At 43.2% G+C, this 19209-nt stretch overlaps 1 protein-coding gene across 1 annotated transcript in view; it reads left to right on the forward strand.

The window, feature by feature from the left end:
* The window catches only part of ERCC5 (ERCC excision repair 5, endonuclease), a 59554-nt gene that overhangs the window by 36970 nt on the left and 3375 nt on the right, over nt 1-19209 (forward strand). The window contains exons 13-14 of the mRNA XM_040425247.1: nt 3511-3655; nt 18016-18216. Of these exons, the coding sequence (XP_040281181.1) occupies nt 3511-3655; nt 18016-18216 (346 nt within the window). The remainder of the gene's footprint in view (nt 1-3510; nt 3656-18015; nt 18217-19209) is intronic.

The following is a 19209-nucleotide window of genomic DNA, read 5'->3' on the forward strand; positions in this document are numbered from 1 at the left end:
ATTCAAGATGTGCCCTGTTCATATTGTATGTACAGTATGCTCAATCGCTCTACCTTATTACCAGTGCTAAAAGGGCTCCTTATACCATTATTGCACATGGCTATTAGAAGGGTTCTGCAGTCATATATAATAGAAGTAAGGATCCTTTCATCCAATGATGCATGGATCATGAAAAACCATAGTTAACACTTATTGTATTTGTACTTTTTCCCCTTTTTTCAATGTTGTTGTAAATCTGTCCATTCGGCATTGTATTCTCTTATTTTCTGCTGAGCAAATATTTGTTATACTAGAAAACATCTTAAAAGTATTTATTTTTTCTGCATAATTTGTTAAGCATGATGAATTGTGAAATACTCTGGGTTCAGCATTGTCCCTAACCACATACTCATTATAGATGCAGCATCAGGATATGTGCTTTGTGTATTTAGAGCTTTAGCTTTGTTCTTCAGTTCTGTTGACTTTCTGTGCACTGATAGAATATATGAATATAGTGTGTGTGTGTGTGTGTGTGTGTGTGTGTGTGTGTGTGTGTATATATCTCACAAAAGTACACCCCTCACATTTTTGTAAATATTTTATTATATCTTTTCATGTGACAACACTGAAGATATGACACTTTGATACAATGTAAAGTATTCAGTGTACAGCTTGTATCACAGTGTAAATTTGGTGTGCCCTCAAAATACCTCAACACACAGCCATTAATGTCTAAACCGCTGGCAACAAAAGTGAGTACAACTCTAAGTGAAAATGGCCAAATTGTGACCAAAGTGTCAATATTTTCTGTGGCCACCATTATTTTCCAGCACTGCCTTAACTCTCTAAGACATGGAGTTCACTAGAGCTTCACAGGTTGCCTCTGGAATCCTCTTCCATGACGACGTCACGGAGCTGGTGGATGTTAGAGACCTTGTGATCCTCCACCTTCCATTGGAGGATGCCCCACAGATGCTCAATAAGGTTTAGATCTGGAGACATGCTTGGCCAGTCCAGCACCTTTACCCTCAGTTTCTTTAGCAAGGCAGTGCTCGTCTTTGAGGTGTTTGGGGTCGTTATGATGTTGGAATATTGCCCTGAGGCCCACTTTACGATGGGAGGGGATCATTGTCTGCTTCAGTATGTCACAGTACATGTTGACATTCATGGTTCCCTCAATGAACTGTAGCTCCCCACAGCTGGCAGCACTCAAGTCCAAACCATGACACTCCAACCACTATGCTTGACTGTAGGCAATACACACTATTCTTTGTACTCCTCACCTGGTTACCGCCACACATGCTTGACACCATCTGAACCAAATAAGTTTATCTTGGTCCCATCAGACCATCGGACATGGTTCCTGTAATCCATAGTCTACTTGTCTTCAGCAAACTGTTTGCAGGCTTTCTTGTGCATCATCTTTAGGAGAGACTTTCTTCTGGGACGACAGCCATGCAGACCACTTTGTTGCTGTGTGAGGCGTATGGTCTGAGTACTGACAGGCTGACCTCCCACCCCTTTAACCTCTGCAGCAATACTGGCAGCACTATGTCTATTTTGAAAAGACAACCTCTGGATATGATGCTGAACAGGTGCACTAAGCTTCTTTGGTCGACCATGGTGAGGCCTGTTCTGAGTAGAACCTGTCCTGTTAAACCGCTGTATGGTCTTGGCCACCGTGCTGCAGCTCAGTTTCAGGGTGTTGCCGATCTTCTTATACCATAGGCCATCTTTATGTAGAGCAACAATTGTTTTCAGATCCTCAGAGAGTTCTTTGCCATGAGGTGCCATGTTGACCTTCCATTGACCAGTATGAGAGTGTGAGAGCGATAACACCAAATCTAACACACCTGCTCCCCATTCACACCTGAGACCTTGTAACACTAAAGAGTCACATGACACCAGGGAGGGAAAATGGCTAATTGGGCACAATTTTGTACTCACTTTTGTTGCCAGCGGTTTAGACATTAATGGCTGTGTGTTGAGTTATTTTGAGGGCACACCAAATTTACACTGTTATACAAGCTGTACACTGACTGCTTTACATTCTATCAAAGTGTCATATCTTCAGTGTTGTCCCATGAAAAGATATAATAAAATATTTACAAAAATGTGAGGGGTCTACTCACTTTTGTGAGAGACTTTGTATGTGTATATGTATGTATAAAGGGCCTTTAGTAGGACTCAATCTACAGTTTTTTTTTCTCCTTTTAGCAATGGAAACTCCTTAACTAGACAATACTACAAATTCAAATGTATGGCCAAGTGCATTTGGCTGTACAGTGTATCTTGTGATGAACATAATGGGGAGATTTATTATTAGTATTGTACTTTGCACTGTCCAAGAATAGGAATCACAGTCTTCATATTTGACAAATTTACTTTTTTGACACATGGGGACCTTTATAAATTTGGAGTATAAATATTGCGCCAGATTTGCACTAGAATTTTGTTTGTGTTACCAAAATATGTCCATGCACCAGAAATTTGTCTGTGCACCAAAAATGTGTCCGTCTAATCTAAGTTTACGCCACCTATAAGTTGGCGTAGTTTCACTTCAAAATTTTGGCGCACAGAGCTGCATTAAGGCCACTCCCCATTTCCAATGAAGTCATGCCCTTTCCAGGAAAGCCATGCGCCCCTTGCCGGAAAAGGCGTAAAATGTTTAGAAAAGAGTGTAAAACAGTTAGTAAATGTGATGCAAAGCATGGACGCCAGTTTTTTTGTGCAACATGCTCCAAAAAAGGAGCATTTTCAATAGTTCTGTCACATTGTACTTATCAGTGAGTTTGTATTACATGTGTGTTCTGCCATATAAACACATTGGGCCAGATTTATCATTACATTGACAGCTCACTCCACTTTAACATATGGCTAAAGTCAGTTTTAGCCAAGTCAGATTTATGATCGGCCCTTTAAGACTGTAATAAATGTGGTTTGACGGTAGCAGTTTATCCGTCAGAAAGCAGCTTTACAAAAGTCGCACATCTTTACGAAAAAGTCGCACGTTTTTTTGAAAAAGTTGCATGTTCTATTAAAAAGTCTCATATGATAAGCATGGTCCTCACTGGAGTGAAATTGCGACTTTTTTGCGACTTTTTAAATAGTCCCAATAGTAAATCTGTCTAGAGATTCATTTACATAAGAAGACACGCCCACTTTCAGAAAACTGGCGAGCATAGTGCAGAGCAGAAAAAAGTCGCAAATTTGTGCGCAGTTTTAGCGTTTGGGACTTTTTTTGGGACTTTTTCACTCCATTATTCTGACCTGAGCTAATGATAAATCTGGCCCATTGTCAGTATAGTGTGTCTCGTTCTCCATGCTTATTCGATCTGCATGCAGTATTTCCTGATGTCATAATTGTCACAGCAGGTAACAAATCTCTTTGGTTAGGAAGAGGCAAATGAGCATGTATATTGGGAGGTGTGGCGTGTGCAATACTGAATATAATTTTTTTAACAAATTATATTTTACCAGTGTGAGAATACTTTCACCCTTTGATTAACCCCCAATAATATCCTTGTGCAGGCTTAGATCGTTCCAAACTTATTAATTTAGCCTACTTGATGGGGAGTGATTATACTGATGGAATATCCTCGGTTGGCTATGTTTCTGCCATGGAGATACTGAATGAATTTTCTGGGCATGGTCTAGAACCTCTGATCAAGTTCAAGTAAGTAGTTTACTATACTTCCTATTTTATTTAATATAGGAATGCTTTTACATGAGTTTAGTTTGTATCACTTTATCAATGGACACGTTCAGGATTTTATCCCTTAGAATAGATAATAACAAGTGATTAATGTATTGTTCTGCAGTTTTCTGGTCGTCTGTGTTTCTGCAGCACTGCCATTAAATTACTGTACTACCTCTTTACTGGTGCTAGAGAAAAAAATCTTAAGGTGTGTGCCTTATGCTCTGCAATGTACGACCCTGGAAAATTCAGGTTAACCTGATTCCGCTCCAAAAATACAGCTCATACTTTCACTGACAACTTTCCTTTTCCTTAGCTATGGTTAAGCTTTCTGCTCTGGTGAATCATAGGACCACCTCCCATTAGCAATACATGCCCTATTAGAAGAAGTGGAAATGGAATAGTCAATGAGGACCTGCCCTATAAGTGTATGTGAGCAGTTGCTTTTGCATTGGTAATCTGGTCTTAAAGGAAACTTGTCATGGTGAACATGCTGTCCCATCTACAGGCAGCATGTTATAGAGCAGGAAGAGCTGAGCAGACTGATATATCGTTGTGTGGGAAAAGAGTCAGTAAAACTTGAACAACTACTCATTCTCGGTTTAGGTGTCCGGTGGGTGGTCCTTCTCAGTGATTGGCAGATAAGTATCTATGCACACTTCTGTGGGGAAGGCTGTCAATTATTGAATAAGACCACTTACTGGACTTAAAGGGGTTGTCCGAGTTATATATATTTATTCTAATGTGCCTTATATCATCCTAAACAGTCCTTTTGTAAATTACTTTATATTTCCTTGTGGTCTTGTTTCACCTGCAGCGCTGCAGGTCACATGACTCCCGACATCATCCACCAGGCTCCTGTGGTGACGTTTAGTGTACAGGCTTATCCCTGCCTAAGGCTGGGTTCACACCTGAGCGTTTTACAGCGCGTTCCTACGCGCTGTAAAACGCTCAACAGGCAAGAACCAATGATTCCCTATGGGCATGGTTCTCACCTGAGCGTTTTACAGCGCGTACGAACGCGCTGTAAAACGCCCTAAGCCCCAAGAAGTACAGGAGCTTCTTTGGGGCGTATTGTCGCGCGTTCCCGCCCATAGACTTCAGCGGGAACGCGCGACAATGGGCGTTTCTTGTTTGCTCATTTAAAAACGCACGCACGCATGTACGTACGCGCGATTATATATGAAGGGGCCGCGCGCACATAACTGGCTTTGTGTGTAAAGTATTTTACTACTGTCTGAAACAAGCTCTCTCCTATTGATAAAATGGCCAGCCTCTGTACTCGCTTTCACTATGAATGCACTGCAGCGAGCCGCAGCGAGCTGGCCGGCCAGCGCGTGACTGACGTCACTTAGTAACGCTCCTGCTTCCTGAATTAAGTGGGAGGAGCGTTACTAAGTGACGTCAGTCACGCGCCGGCCGGCCTGCTCGCTGCCGCTCGCTGCAGTGCATTCATAGTGAAAGTGAGTACAGAGGCTGGCCATTTTATCAATAGGAGAGAGCTTGTTTCAGACAGTAGTAAAATACTTTACACACAAAGCCAGTTATGTGCGCAGTTTAGGACACATGAGGGGGACCAGCATAAGATGCTATATGTGTGTCTTATGCTGGCCCCCCTCATGGCCCTATGTGTCATAGCACACATCCCCTATAACAGTGCCATCCACAGATCCACCCCATAACAGCGTCATCCACAGGTCACACATAAGTGTCCTCCACAGATCCCCCATAACACTGTCCTCCACAGATCCCCCATAACACTGTCCTCCACAGATCCCCCATAACAGTGTCCTCCACAGATCCCCCATAACACTGTCCTCCACAGTTTTTAATTGGATGCCTCTGTTGTCAATCACACAAACGCGCGTATTACGAGCGTTTCCTAAATACAAATACGCCTCAAAAACGCCAGAAAAAAACGCCTGTAAAATGTGCATACCCAATACGCTCAGGTGTGAACCCAGCCTTAGGGAGTGGCCCGGCTCTGTACATGAAGCATCAGAGCCTGTGTGCCCGCCCCTCTCTCAGCATCTTGCTGCCGGCTGGCTCCTATGAGGAATATTGCATGCGCGATCACTCACCAGTGCAGCGGCAGCCCTGAAATCAGCGTTCCCGTCACAAGGGATCCGGCCCATAAGCCCCCCACGACCAGACGCACATAGGTAATTCTATGTGCATATAAGAATATTTTCGTCTATATCAATAAATATATCTCTCTATATCTATAGAGCACTGTAGATTACATATATTTATACATAGATGTATATAAATCTTTGTGTGTGTGATGAAACATCCGAAGTCGATTCACATAAAACTTTGTTTCAATACTGTACGGAGCGAGCGCTCCATACAGTATTAGAATGTATTGGCTCCGATGAGCTGAAGTTATTACTTGGAACCCCGAACCTGAGTTCAGGAAATGTTTATTTACAGTATAAATCAATTTCTGAAGTTATTATGCAAAGTCTCGCGAGACGCAAAGTAATAACTTTGGCTCATCAGAGCCAATACATCTTAATACTGTACGGAGCGCTCGCTCCGTACAGTATTGAAACAAAGTTGTATGCGAATATATGTGTGTGTATGTATGTATGTATATGTGTGTATATATATATATATATATATATATATATATATATAATTTCCCCAGTCGTCTCCATGACAGCACAACCTGAGATTGACTTCCTCTGATAGGACAGGAAAAAACACAGAGAGGTTAAGAATCCCACCCCTTCCCCTCATCACCAGTGTTTTTTCCTGTCCTGTCAAGGAAGAAATACCAGAGAGGTGTGCTGGGAGCTCATCTGGGTTCCTAAGTTTAACTCTGCAAGTTATTTTTATTTTTTTTCTCCTCTTTACCGGATTGTTGTTCAGGCCTGAGGTCGGTTCCGGAGGTCCGGGTCTTCCCTCCTCTGAATGCGGCCTGTGCCCGGGCCCCTCTGTGTTTGGTGGCCCCGGCGAAGCTCCCTCCTGCGGCGGTCCAGTGGGGCTTGATGCGGAGTGAATAGGCGGCCGGAGCGAGGCTAGGACGATCTTCCCTCCGGCCGCCGGGTGATGACGTCGGAAGCTGAGGGGGCGTGGCTTAGCATCATGACTTTGCGCGGCCGGGAGAACTGGCGGGGAAATTTAAAATTGCCATGGCGGCCTTCAGAGTGCGCCCAGCGTCTCCTCACCTGCCTGCAGTGCTTTGGCAACCTGCTGTGGACGGGACCGACGATGAGTGCCCCTACCACTGCCGGCTCTGGATTGGAGCCCCCCACTACTTTGGGTTCTGTGAGTAGCCTGTTTCAGGCGCCCCTTGTATGTTTGTTTGCCCTGCAGTGGTTGACCCTTCTCTCCCTTGTGTATTGCAGAGTCCTCCTCTTCCACTAAGGTTAAACCCAGGAAGCGTGGCCTCTGTGCTAAGCGCTTACCTTCCTCTGGGTCTAAACTGCTATGTAAGGAGTGTACCACCTCAGTAGTCAAGTCTGAGTCATCCAGTTTGCTTGAGGAAATAAAATCCATAGTTAGAGTGGAAGTCCAGTCTGTCATGGCTGCCCGGGAGCGTCCCCCCCCCCCCCCCCCCTCACATAGACCGAGTTCTTCTAAGGATATTATGAATGTTGGTAGTGATTCCGACTCCCTTAATCCGGAATTCTCAGACTCTGAGATATTTGAAAAATCTCAGGAGTCTGATGAAGATAATGAATACAAAAAGTTTCTCTTCAATCCTGAAGATATTGATGATCTAAGACATTAAGGCCATAAGAGCCACGATCTGGATGGAAATTCCCTGGAAACCTAGGTCTGTCCAAGAAGAAATTTATGGGGGGCTGGGGGAGAGGCAGAGATCTGTTTTCCCTGTTCCTGATAATGTGAAGAAACTCATCAAGGCAGAATGGGATAAGCCTGAAAAAGGTTCATTTATTCCTCGTGGCATAAAAAGACGGTACCCCTTTGAAGAGGCGGATTGCACGGACTGGGAGTCCATCTCCAAATTCGATGCTCCAGTGGCCAAGGTCGCTAAACGTACGGTCCTGCCCTTTGAGGATGCAGCCCAATTAAAAGATCCCATGGACAGAAAGGAAGAGAGCTTACTCAAAAAAACCTGGGAAACCACTGCAGCCCTATTAAAACCAGGGGTAGCTGCGACCTGTGTAGCCCGCACCTTAGCCGTATGGTTAGAACAGTTGGAGCTACACCTAATTAACAAGACCCCTAGGGAGCAAATCCTAGATAGTCTCCCCTTACTCAGGAAGGCCACAAATTTCCTAGTGGATGCTTCCGCTGAGTCGGTCAGACTGTCGGCTCGCCCTGAAGTGCTCTCCAATACCATTAGGAGAGTCCTGTGGTTGAAAGCTTGGTCGGGAGATATGGCTTCTAAAAATAAGCTGATATCTTTACCATTCCATGGACTTTATGTGTTTGGCCCTGATTTGGACAAAATTTTAGAGCAGGCTACTGACCGTAAAAGAGGCTTCCCCGAAGATAAATCTGGAAATAGAAAACAGTTTTTTCGCAAGCAGCAGCAGGATTCCAGACCTGACCGCGGAAGGTCAGGGGGACGGAATTATACCAGGGGGAATAAAGGGAAAAGCTTTCTCTTTAATCCCTACAAGGGTGGTCCCTCCGCCTCCTCTTCCAAACAATGACGCCATCCGAGTCGGGGGAAGGCTCAGTTGATTTTTAAGTTTCTGGGAACAGATCATCACAGACCCGTATATTATCAGCATCATAAAAAACGGGTATTCTTTAGAGTTGGATTCCCTTCCCCCGCAAAGGTTTGTAATAACCCACCTCCAGGGATCTCTAAGGTCCTCCCTGTCCGAGAGTATAAGAGAACTCCTGTCCCTAGGGGCAATAGAAGACATCCCCAGGGAGGAATGGGGGAATGGTCACTACTCGCTTCTATTCATGGTCCGGAAACCAAACAGGAGATTCCGAACCATTATAAACCTAAAACCACTCAACAAACACATTTCATATCACAAATTCAAAATGGAAACTGTCAAGACTCCAGTAAAACTTATCAAGAAGAGGGCTCAGATGATTACAATAGATCTCAAGGATGCTTATTTCCACATTCCAATACATCCCCCCTCAGAAGGTACCTGAGGTTTGCGGTGAAGCTGAAGGGAAAGATACGCCACTATCAGTTCACCTGTCTACCTTTCGGAATTGCCTCAGCTCCTCGTATCTTCACCAAGGTTATGGCAGAAGCCGTGGCCTCTCTAAACCACAGGGGGATTTTAGTGGTCCCTTATCTCGACGACTTGCTGGTAGTGGCAGAAACGTCAGATCTCCTCCTCATACATCTACAGGTGGTCCTCTCTCACCTTCAGAACCTGGGATGGATCATCAACAGGGAAAAGTCCAATCTGACTCCAAGTCACCGGAGAGTGTTCTTGGGCATTCTACTGGATTCGACACTCCAGAGATCTTTTCTTCCTCCAACAAAGATCCAGGATCTAAAACTAAGAATCCAACAATTCCTAAAGATGCGTTCTTGTTCTATCCGGCAGGCCATGAGGATTCTAGGTCTTCTATCCTCCTGTATCCCAGCCGTTGCCTGGGCCCAATTTCACATGAGGCCTCTGCAGAGCCTTGTCCTCAAAAAGTTGGAACAGATCCCAGTTGACCCTAGAAGAGAGGATGCCGGTAACCAGAGACATAAAGGCCTCCTTAATATGGTGGCTCTCAGACAGGAACCTGAAGACGGGGGTTCCCTGGAGCCAAGAAAAGGTACTATCACTAACGACGGATGCCAGTTCCTGGGGTTGGGCTGCTTTCATGGTGCCTGGTCCGAAACTCAGAAGAGAATGTCATCAAACTACAGGGAGCTCTATGCCATATGGGAAGGCCTCAAAGCAATCCAGATTCAGACCAGAAACCGTCATGTTCTAATACATTCAGACAACTCCACAGCGGTAGCGTTCATACAACATCAAGGAGGGACGAGGCACGGTCATCTTCAGAACCTCGCAAGACAGATATTCCTCTGGGCAGAAAGGAATGTGAAATCATTAGGGGCGGTACATCTGAAAGGCTCACTGAATACTCAAGCAGATTTCCTAAGCCGGCAGAGGCTGGATCCAGGTGAATGGTCTCTGTCACAACCAGCCTTCGAGAAAATACAAAATCGGTGGGGCATTCCATCTCTAGACCTATTTGCCTCAAAAAGAAGTACCACATTACTTCTCTCTCAACCCGAGGAATCCGTGTGTGGCAGTGGATGCCTTCACCTTGGACTGGACGTCGGGGCTGGTGTATGCCTTCCCCCCAATTCTGATGATCCCAAAAGTCCTCCAGAAATTCCAAGCAGAGAGATGTGTCCTGATCCAATTGTTCCCTTCTGGCCCAGGAGAGGCTGGTTCGGTCTCCTGAGATCCCTCGGTCAGGAGGACCCAATCCTATTTCCCCTGGAGAAAGATCTTCTGATGCAGGGTCCAATCCCTCACCCTAATCCCAGACAAAGGGTAGTAGATACTCTCCTACTTAGTAGGAAAACAAATACCTGTATGTCCTACCTTAAAGTCTGGAAGAAGTTCGCTGCCTAGGCGAATTCAAGGTTTAACCAATCCTCACCAGATATCCCTCTCATCTTGGAGTTTCTCCAGGATGGGTTGGATATGGGCCTCTCCCCTAATACTCTTAAAGTACAGGTTTCTGCCATAGGAGCCCTTTACAACACCAGTCTTTATGAGAGTGCCTGGGTGTCTAGATTTTTAAAGGCAGCTGATAGGTTGAGACCCACAGTTAAAAATCTGGTCGCTCCCTGGAACCTGAATACCGTACTATCAGGCCTATCGGATACTCCCTTTGAGCCTTTGGATTCCCTGTCCATTAAATGACTCACCCTTAAAATCATTTTTCTAGTGGCCATTTCTTCTGCAAGAAGAGTGTGTGAGCTTCAAGGCCTGTCGATTCAAGAACCCTTTCTCTCCATTTTAGAGGACAAACTCATCTTTAAATTAGACCCTGGGTTCCTCCCCAAGGTGGTGTCCACCTTCCACCGGTCCCAGGATATTGTTATTCACTCTATTTGTCCTAATCCTAGGAATGATCAGGAAGTAAAGTATCATAACCTAGACATTAGGAGATGTGTTCTTCATTATATGGAGGTCACAAAAAGTTGACGAATTGATAAGAATTTATTTGTGCAGTTCCGTGGCCCCAATAAGGGAAAAAAAGGCAGCAAGTAGCTCTATATCCCGTTGGATTAGGTGTGCAATCTCTGAGGCCTACATAGCTTCCGGCAGGGAACCTCCTCAGTCTCTCAAAGCCCATTCTGTAATATCTGTTTCCACCTCTTGGGCCGAGAGGGCCTCTGCATCACTAGAGCAGATTTGCAGAGCAGCCACGTGGAAGAGGGCCCATACCTTTACTAAACATTTACAGAGTAGATGTTTTTGTTAATGAGGACATGACCTTTGGACGCAAGGTCCTAGGTGCTGTTGTTGTCCCCCCCCCAAAAAAAGTTACTTTGTTAGTTCTCGGGTTGTGCGGTCATGGAGACGACTGGGGAAATGAGTATTACACTCACCGGTAATCCGGTTTCCTGGAAGTCTCCATGACAGCACACATATATCCCACCCTTATTTTCTTTATTTGTTTGAAATGTCTTTAATAGTTCCTTACCTGGTTCTGTTAAAAATACACTGGTGATGAGGGGAAGGGGTGGGGTTCTTAACCTCTCTGTGTTTTTTCCTGTCCTATCAGAGGAAGTCAATCTCAGGTTGTGCTGTCATGGAGACTTCCAGGAAACCGGATTACCGTTGAGTGTAATATATATATATATATATATATATATATATATATATATATATATATATATGTATTAGGGATCGACCGATATTGATTTTTTAGGACCGATGCCGATAATTTGTGAACTTTTAGGCCGATAGCCGATAATTTATACCGATATTCTGGGAATTTTCATTTTCAGAAAAGAAAAAAATTCCTACACAAATCTGCTGAAAATTAATATGTTTATTGTTAATTGTATTTTTTTGTTTATTGTTAATGTGTATTTTTTTTTTATACATCTTTTTCATTTATACTTTAATATATATTTTTTTTTTTTTACTAACTTTTAGCCCCCTTAGGGACTAGAACCCTTGTCCTATTCCCCCTGATAGATCTCTATCAGGGTGAATAGGAGCTCACACTGTCCCTGCTGCTCTGTGCTTTGTGCACACAGCAGCATGGAGCTTACCATGGCAGCCAGGGCATCAATAGCGTCCTGGCTGCCATGGTAACCGATCGGAGCCCCAGGCTTACACAGCTGGGGCTCCGATCGGAGGAGGAGGGGACCCTGTGGCCACTGCCACCAATGAGTAATACTGGGTGGGGGGGGGCGCACTGCGCCACCAATGTTTTTACTATTGGCTGGGATTGGGGTGGGGGGCGCACTGCGCCACCAATGATTAATACTGGGGGGCTTGGGGGGGCGCACTGCGCCACCAATGAAGATAAGTCTCTCAATCATTCATATACAGGAGGCGGGAGCTGGCTGCAGAATCACATAGTCGGTGGCGCAGCGGCCACAGCCCCTCCCCTCCTCTTGTCTTCTCTTCTGTCATTGGCGGCAGCAGCAGCACAGGGGGAGGAGACACTGCTTCCTTCTCCCCTGTGCTGCGGAGGGAACACGGAGAGCGCTGAGAGCAGCGCGTTCTGTGTTCCCAATACGTTATCGGTATATCGGCAAAATAGATGCCGATACCGATAACGTTCAAAATCCTCAATATTGGCCGATAATATCGGCCAAACCGATAATCGGTCGATCCCTAATATATATATATATATATATATATATATATATATATATATATCACACCCACAAATATTCATGAGGGAGAGCTCAGTGATTGTTGCTATATGTCCCCCGCAGCATGTAAACAAAGGAGGCACTATGCAAAGGTGTGTGTGTGTATATGTATATATATATATATATATATATATCATACTTAACTAATGTATATGTAAGTCTGGATGAGTTTTGCAATGTTTTTTTTTTGTTTTGTTTTTTCTTCCCATAACTCGGATAACCCCTTTAAGGAGCAGGGATATAAATGAACAGAATACAGGTTATACTAAATATTTTCCAACAAAACTATGTATTATGATGATCTGCTCCTCATCATTTTCAAGTGACAGGTTCTCTTTAAAGAGGAAAAATAGAACCCGCGCTGACTAAGTGACAGAGGGAGACACTTATGTTTAGTTTAGTTTATCTTGTAAAGGTTGAAGAAATATAAAGTCCACTGGGACAATGCAATCAGATGACACCCGATTCCTTCCTACGGTGCCTGAGAGCAACGTTCAGAGTCCACCTGAATAAAGTCACAAAGCATACATAAAACAAAAGGCTGCATGTACTTACTGCTCAGCCGTCTTGAAGATTTGTGGCTAGAAGTTTCTTCCCGCTTGATGTGAAGCTGCTACTTGGATGAACTTGTTAAATATGTTCGCCGCTTCTGTCTTCTCTTGCTGTCTTCTGCTTACCTGGTGGCACGCGCGTAGCTCCGGCCGGTAGCACGCGCGCGCGCTCCTGGAAGCAATGTTCGTTGTCCTGGTAACCTGGCGTGTGACAGGGATCAATTAAAAACAGGATCAGAATGAAAGAAGAGGAAATTATAAATAAAAAGAAACAAAAATTTGATAGAGACTGTATCCCTCAAATCACGTCACTTGGGACAATGGGGACCACCATGGAGAGATCCACTCTAAATACCATTGACGAGACTGATTGTGATGAGACATACAAAGGCGATTTTACACTTCACAATGTAAGTTCAGCAACCTCAATTCAAGAGGATGAGAACACGACTCCATTGGTTCCAATAGTCCAGATCTCTAGGAAAAAACACACAGAGGCCAACCCAAATACAGATGCAAGAATCATCGCACTCACTCCAACGGTGCAAATCCGTAATAGGAATGGAGTAGAAGTTATCCCCAACAGTCCTTTGGAACTATCAAATAGATTCAGCCCACTTGAGAAAACACACACTGATAGGCCGAACCACTATGAGAACACTCCTTCAATGGGCACTTCAGGATCTCTAAGCTATAGCGCAATAGTTCAAAAAAATGATAGCAACCCAATCCATACAAGTAATCACGCCAATGATTCTAGAAATCCATCAACAGACAATATTGGGAACACCAATAAAGTGAAACGAACCGTGAGGAAGGATTTTTTTCAGCCAAGACCTACAAGAGAAAAACACAAACAAAGAGAGGAAGGAGGGGCAAAAAATCCTCTAAAAAGGAAATCATCAAAAACATAGGACAAAAAATCTTTAACCTCAGTAAATATATACTCACTAACAGTGACACAATACTACTACAAAAGGGACTCAAGTTTGCACCATCGGCACACTTTCGCCCCTTTGATGCTTTTATTGGTGTTAAAAAATTCTTGCGCAATTTGGCTTTAAAGAAATACTTCCTTAAAAAGAACTATAAAACAAAAGATACTCTCTTAGAACGCAGTAAAATAAAGGGCATCAATACTATTACAAAAAAATCTGATGGAGAAGGGGTAGAGTGTACATACACTAATACCAAATATCAACATACTAACCTAAAACCAAAGTCATATTTCAATCCACTGAACGAATATTCGGAATCCTTTAAGACCTTCGAAACCCTAGTCATAAGGGATGTTAGGAAAATCAACCCCAACAAGAGCAGCAAAATATACAATCACAATTTAAGCAAACAAGAGCAGATGAGCATAAAAAAACTACAGACGAATAATAATATCATCATCCGGCCAGCAGACAAAGGGGGTGGTATAGTGATATTAGACTACACTGACTACCAAAAAGAATCAAACAGATTACTCAATGATAAAAGAACATATAAAATTCTTAAAAGTGATCCCACCCAGCAATATAAGGGGAAGTTGAATCAACTGGTATTGAGGGGGAAACGATTAGGTATCCTCAATAAAGAAGAAGCCAATTTCATAAATATTAGACACCCACGCATTTCCTGTTTTTACTACCTGCCCAAGGTTCATAAATCAGAATCTCAACCACCTGGCCGACCCATAATCTCGGGTATTGGTAGTTTAACCAGCAATCTATCTAAATATGTGGACACCATCCTTCAGAAGTATGTCCAAAAATTACCTGCCTATTTAAAGGACACTCAACATATCCTACAAATTCTGGAAACCGTGAATTGGGAACCAAAATACATTTTGGGGACTCTCGACGTCACCTCTCTTTACACAGTAATTGAGAACACCAAAGGGAAAGAGGCGTCTCAGTTCTTTTTACAGAAAGAGGGAATTATGCCACCCGAACAAATTGAGTACCTTGGGGAATGCATCTTATTTATTTTAAACCACAATTATTTTAAATTTGAGGAAACCTTCCTCCTACAGACATGGGGGACCGCTATGGGGACCAGATTCGCGCCGAGTTTCGCCAATCTATATATGGGGAGGTGGGAGGAGTCCACCATCTTCCCCGATGGCGCGCTCCGCGCGAATCTGGTCCTCTGGCGGCGATTTATCGATGACATTGTTTTTATCTGGAAAGGGGGTGAATCATCATTGAAAATTTTTTTCGATTTAATTAATAAAAATGAATTTTACTTACATTTTACGCCCACGTACAGTACCAATGAAATTCATTTTTTAGATTTAACCATTAAAATTCACCAAAATAAAATAGTCACCCAAACCTATCATAAGCCAACAGATAGCAACAGCTTTATTTCCCTAACCAGCTGTCATCTTCCGGTTTGGCTCACTAATATCCCACGCAGCCAATACATCCGCTTGAGGAGAAACTGCACGCTGAGCAAGCAATTTGAAGAGGAGGCAAACAACTTACATACTAAATTTGAGGAGAAAGGTTATAACCTGGCTGAGCTTGAGAAAATTAAACAGGAGGTCCTAAAAACAGAGCGAGAATCACTTATACAAAAGAAGGTAGCAACAATTATGAAAAAAGGACATAACAACACACCAGATGCCCCTGACTTCAACATACCTATAATAACCCAATATCATGGTAAAGTATCCCAACTTAAACAAATTATAAAAAAACATTGGGACATCCTCAAACATGATAAAATTATTGGGGAAAAATTACCCATGGCACCAAAATTTATCTTCAGGAAGTCAAGGAATCTGGGCAATATGGTAGCCCCATCTATTAGAATAAATAATGGGGGAAGCAGAAATATATTAGGTCACGCTGAAGAGAGAAAAGGATTCTATCCATGTAGAACATGTAAGGTTTGCCTTGCCTCCAAACAAAAGGAAAGCATAAAGGAAATCAGTAATGGAAACAACACTTACAAAATAAAGAAGCACCTTACATGCCATTCTAAGGGGGTTATTTATCACATAAAATGCCCCTGTGGCAAGATCTATATAGGAAGAACGAAACGTGTATTAAGAATCAGATTATGGGAGCATATAAAGAACATCAACAAAAAGATTCGTAGGCCACCCCCTGTCACGTCACTACAGTGAGAAGCACAAAGGCAAATTTGAAGGCTCTATCTTTGGGGGCATAGAACAGATAAAGCAGGACCCCAGAGGTGGAGATTTTATTAAAGTAATGTCCCGTAAGGAGAGCGAATGGATCTACAACCTCAATACCCTGGCGCCCATTGGCCTTAATCAGGAAATAGAGCTGTTCGCTTTCCTATAATTCTCTCCTTTGGAAACGTATTACTAAGCGCTGACGAACCTTCAAGTAGTTTAATGAACCCCCAAAATAAAATAAAATAAACCACTAGAGTACCGCAAGTACGGTGGAATAAATTTAAATAAATACAAAAATAAAAATAAATACAATAAAATCAATGGCCAGTCATGAGCCGTTATGGATCCAATTAAAGAACATGTGTACATCAACCAACAAATCAATGCAATTATTGAGATCGATTACTATCAAAGATCGCTCTCCTCTGATAATTGCTATGCTCTCCTTTGTATTTGCGCTGTATTGCAAACAAAAGCTGTCACCTTGGTAACCAGCGGGCTTAAAAACCAGTGAAGCAGGATCCACATCTATCCCTGAGGAAGGAATACGACTATTCCGAAACGCGTCGGAGGTATTGTGGACCAAAGAGGCTTCTGTAGCTCTCGAGTGTGACGTCACACGCCAGGTTACCAGGACAACGAACATTGCTTCCAGGAGCGCGCGCGTGCTACCGGCCGGAGCTACGCGCGTGCCACCAGGTAAGCAGAAGACAGCAAGAGAAGACAGAAGCGGCGAACATATTTAACAAGTTCATCCAAGTAGCAGCTTCACATCAAGCGGGAAGAAACTTCTAGCCACAAATCTTCAAGACGGCTGAGCAGTAAGTACATGCAGCCTTTTGTTTTATGTATGCTTTGTGACTTTATTCAGGTGGACTCTGAACGTTGCTCTCAGGCACCGTAGGAAGGAATCGGGTGTCATCTGATTGCATTGTCCCAGTGGACTTTATATTTCTTCAACCTTTACAAGATAAACTAAACTAAACATAAGTGTCTCCCTCTGTCACTTAGTCAGCGCGGGTTCTATTTTTCCTTTTGTTTATACTAGGTTTTCCTACTTATACCGGGTTTTTTGGCAATTATCCCTGTTTCAGAACCCAGCAGCGACGCGCCCCACTGTAACCCCCTCGCAGTGTGGGTGATCCCTAAAATACCACCCCCCCTCCCAATAGATGGCAGCGCTAGTATCTCTGCTTCCTCTCTTTAAAGAGGCTTTCTCGTCAAAGCCATTGTCGGCATATCACTAGGTGGTTGACTTTAATGGATGTACATGTGGAACAGAACTGCTGCTGTTTAGTTCTAGAGACTGGTAGATGTCTGACTTTGCGATATGCCATTAATTACTTTAAAGCAGCTCTTTGACCAGGATCAACCCTATTGAACCAAGCACATAGCTGTACCTATAGTACTAGTGGTCGAGTGTATTGCAGCTTTGTCCATTCAAGTGATTGGGACAAAGCTTTAATACCCTACATCACTGCTACCAAGTATATGAGTACTTCTGGCTTTAAAACAGCTGATTGACAGGTGTGCTGAGAGTCAGCCTCCCACTGATCTATTCCTGAGGATAGGCCATAAACATTCTACACTTCTTACAATGCTTGGTGTGGAGAGCTGGCTGTGAAGGACACTTGGGGATACACTTGAGAAGCAGTGACTAATTTGGTGATACAAACTTGCAAAGGTTGTGAACCTGAAATTGTGTTGGTAGTATCCATTTACATTGCCAGACGTTCTGTTTCGTCAAGGTTATGTAATGACCCTCCTTAAAGGTTTGAACTACAGTAGAGTACCTTCAGTGTTGAACGTGTTACAACAGGACAACCTTAACTGCATTTCTTTGCAGGGAATGGTGGACAGAAGCCCAAAAGAATAAGAAAATGAGACCTAATCCACATGATACCAAAGTAAAGAAGAAATTACGGGATCTGGAGCTACATCCTGCATTTCCTAACCTAGCAGTAGCTGATGCTTATTTGAAACCTGTGGTAGATGATTCCAAAGGAGCTTTTGCCTGGGGCCGACCAGACCTAGATGAAATCCGGGAATATCCTTTAATATACAATAATATAATAATATAACATAAATACAATAATATAATAGAAATAACATTTACATTTGAGAAGCTTTTAGGAGACTTGTCCAGACTGAGCCCTTTATATTTTTATTATTTGGTCTTATTTTCTAGGAAATAAAGGGGGTGGTATATCAACACTCGTGTAAAGGAAAACTGGATAGGTTGCCCATAGCAACCTATCAGATTTCACCGTACATGTTTCAGAGCTCCTTTGGAAAATAAAAGGTGGAATCTGATTGGTTGCTATGGGCAACTAAGCCAGTTTTCCTTTACACCAGTTTTGTTAAATCTCCTCTATAGTTTTTACTCCTAATACAAAGCTAAAAATATTCAGTGTATTAGTAATTTAACTAATGCATTTCAAATGGAAATGAATGCCGTATCCGGCAATTTATGCAGGTCCCATCCCTCTTTGGCCCTATCTAAACATCTTCTTTCTCTCTTGGTTCCTTTATGTTCTCTCCCTTCTTTTTCAGCCAGCAAACACATAGGACTGACAGCACAGTGTGATGCATGTTTTATTGGTAATTAGGGGTGGAAGTGGTCTCCTATGGCTTCTTTCATATGACCCATTTAATACAGATTGACAACCCCTTATTCTTCTAATATTTTTTGTTCCTTTAGTTTGTAGCCCCACTAATTGCACTACTTTAATTAACATGCCTTTAAAAGTGATGAGCTTTTTTTAAAAGGGGTTTTCTGGGAAAATAATTTTAATAAAAAATGGGGGTGGAGTGTGTTAAAATAACAAGCCATCAGTATTCACCTCACTGATTTGCCCCCCCCCCCCCCCCTCCCCACACACACACTGCTATTCGGCTTCTACTCCATTCCCCGCTCCTCCCCGCTTTGTGGTCTTGGGCTTGAAATGCAGGAAAAGGCTTGGACTGCCTGCTCAGCCAATCAATGGCTGCAGTGGTGACCTGCCTCAGTCATTGGCTGAACAAGCAATCCACTTCCTGT

Source organism: Bufo bufo, chromosome 3 (assembly GCF_905171765.1).
Source record: "Bufo bufo chromosome 3, aBufBuf1.1, whole genome shotgun sequence".
Lineage (NCBI taxonomy): Eukaryota > Metazoa > Chordata > Amphibia > Anura > Bufonidae > Bufo > Bufo bufo.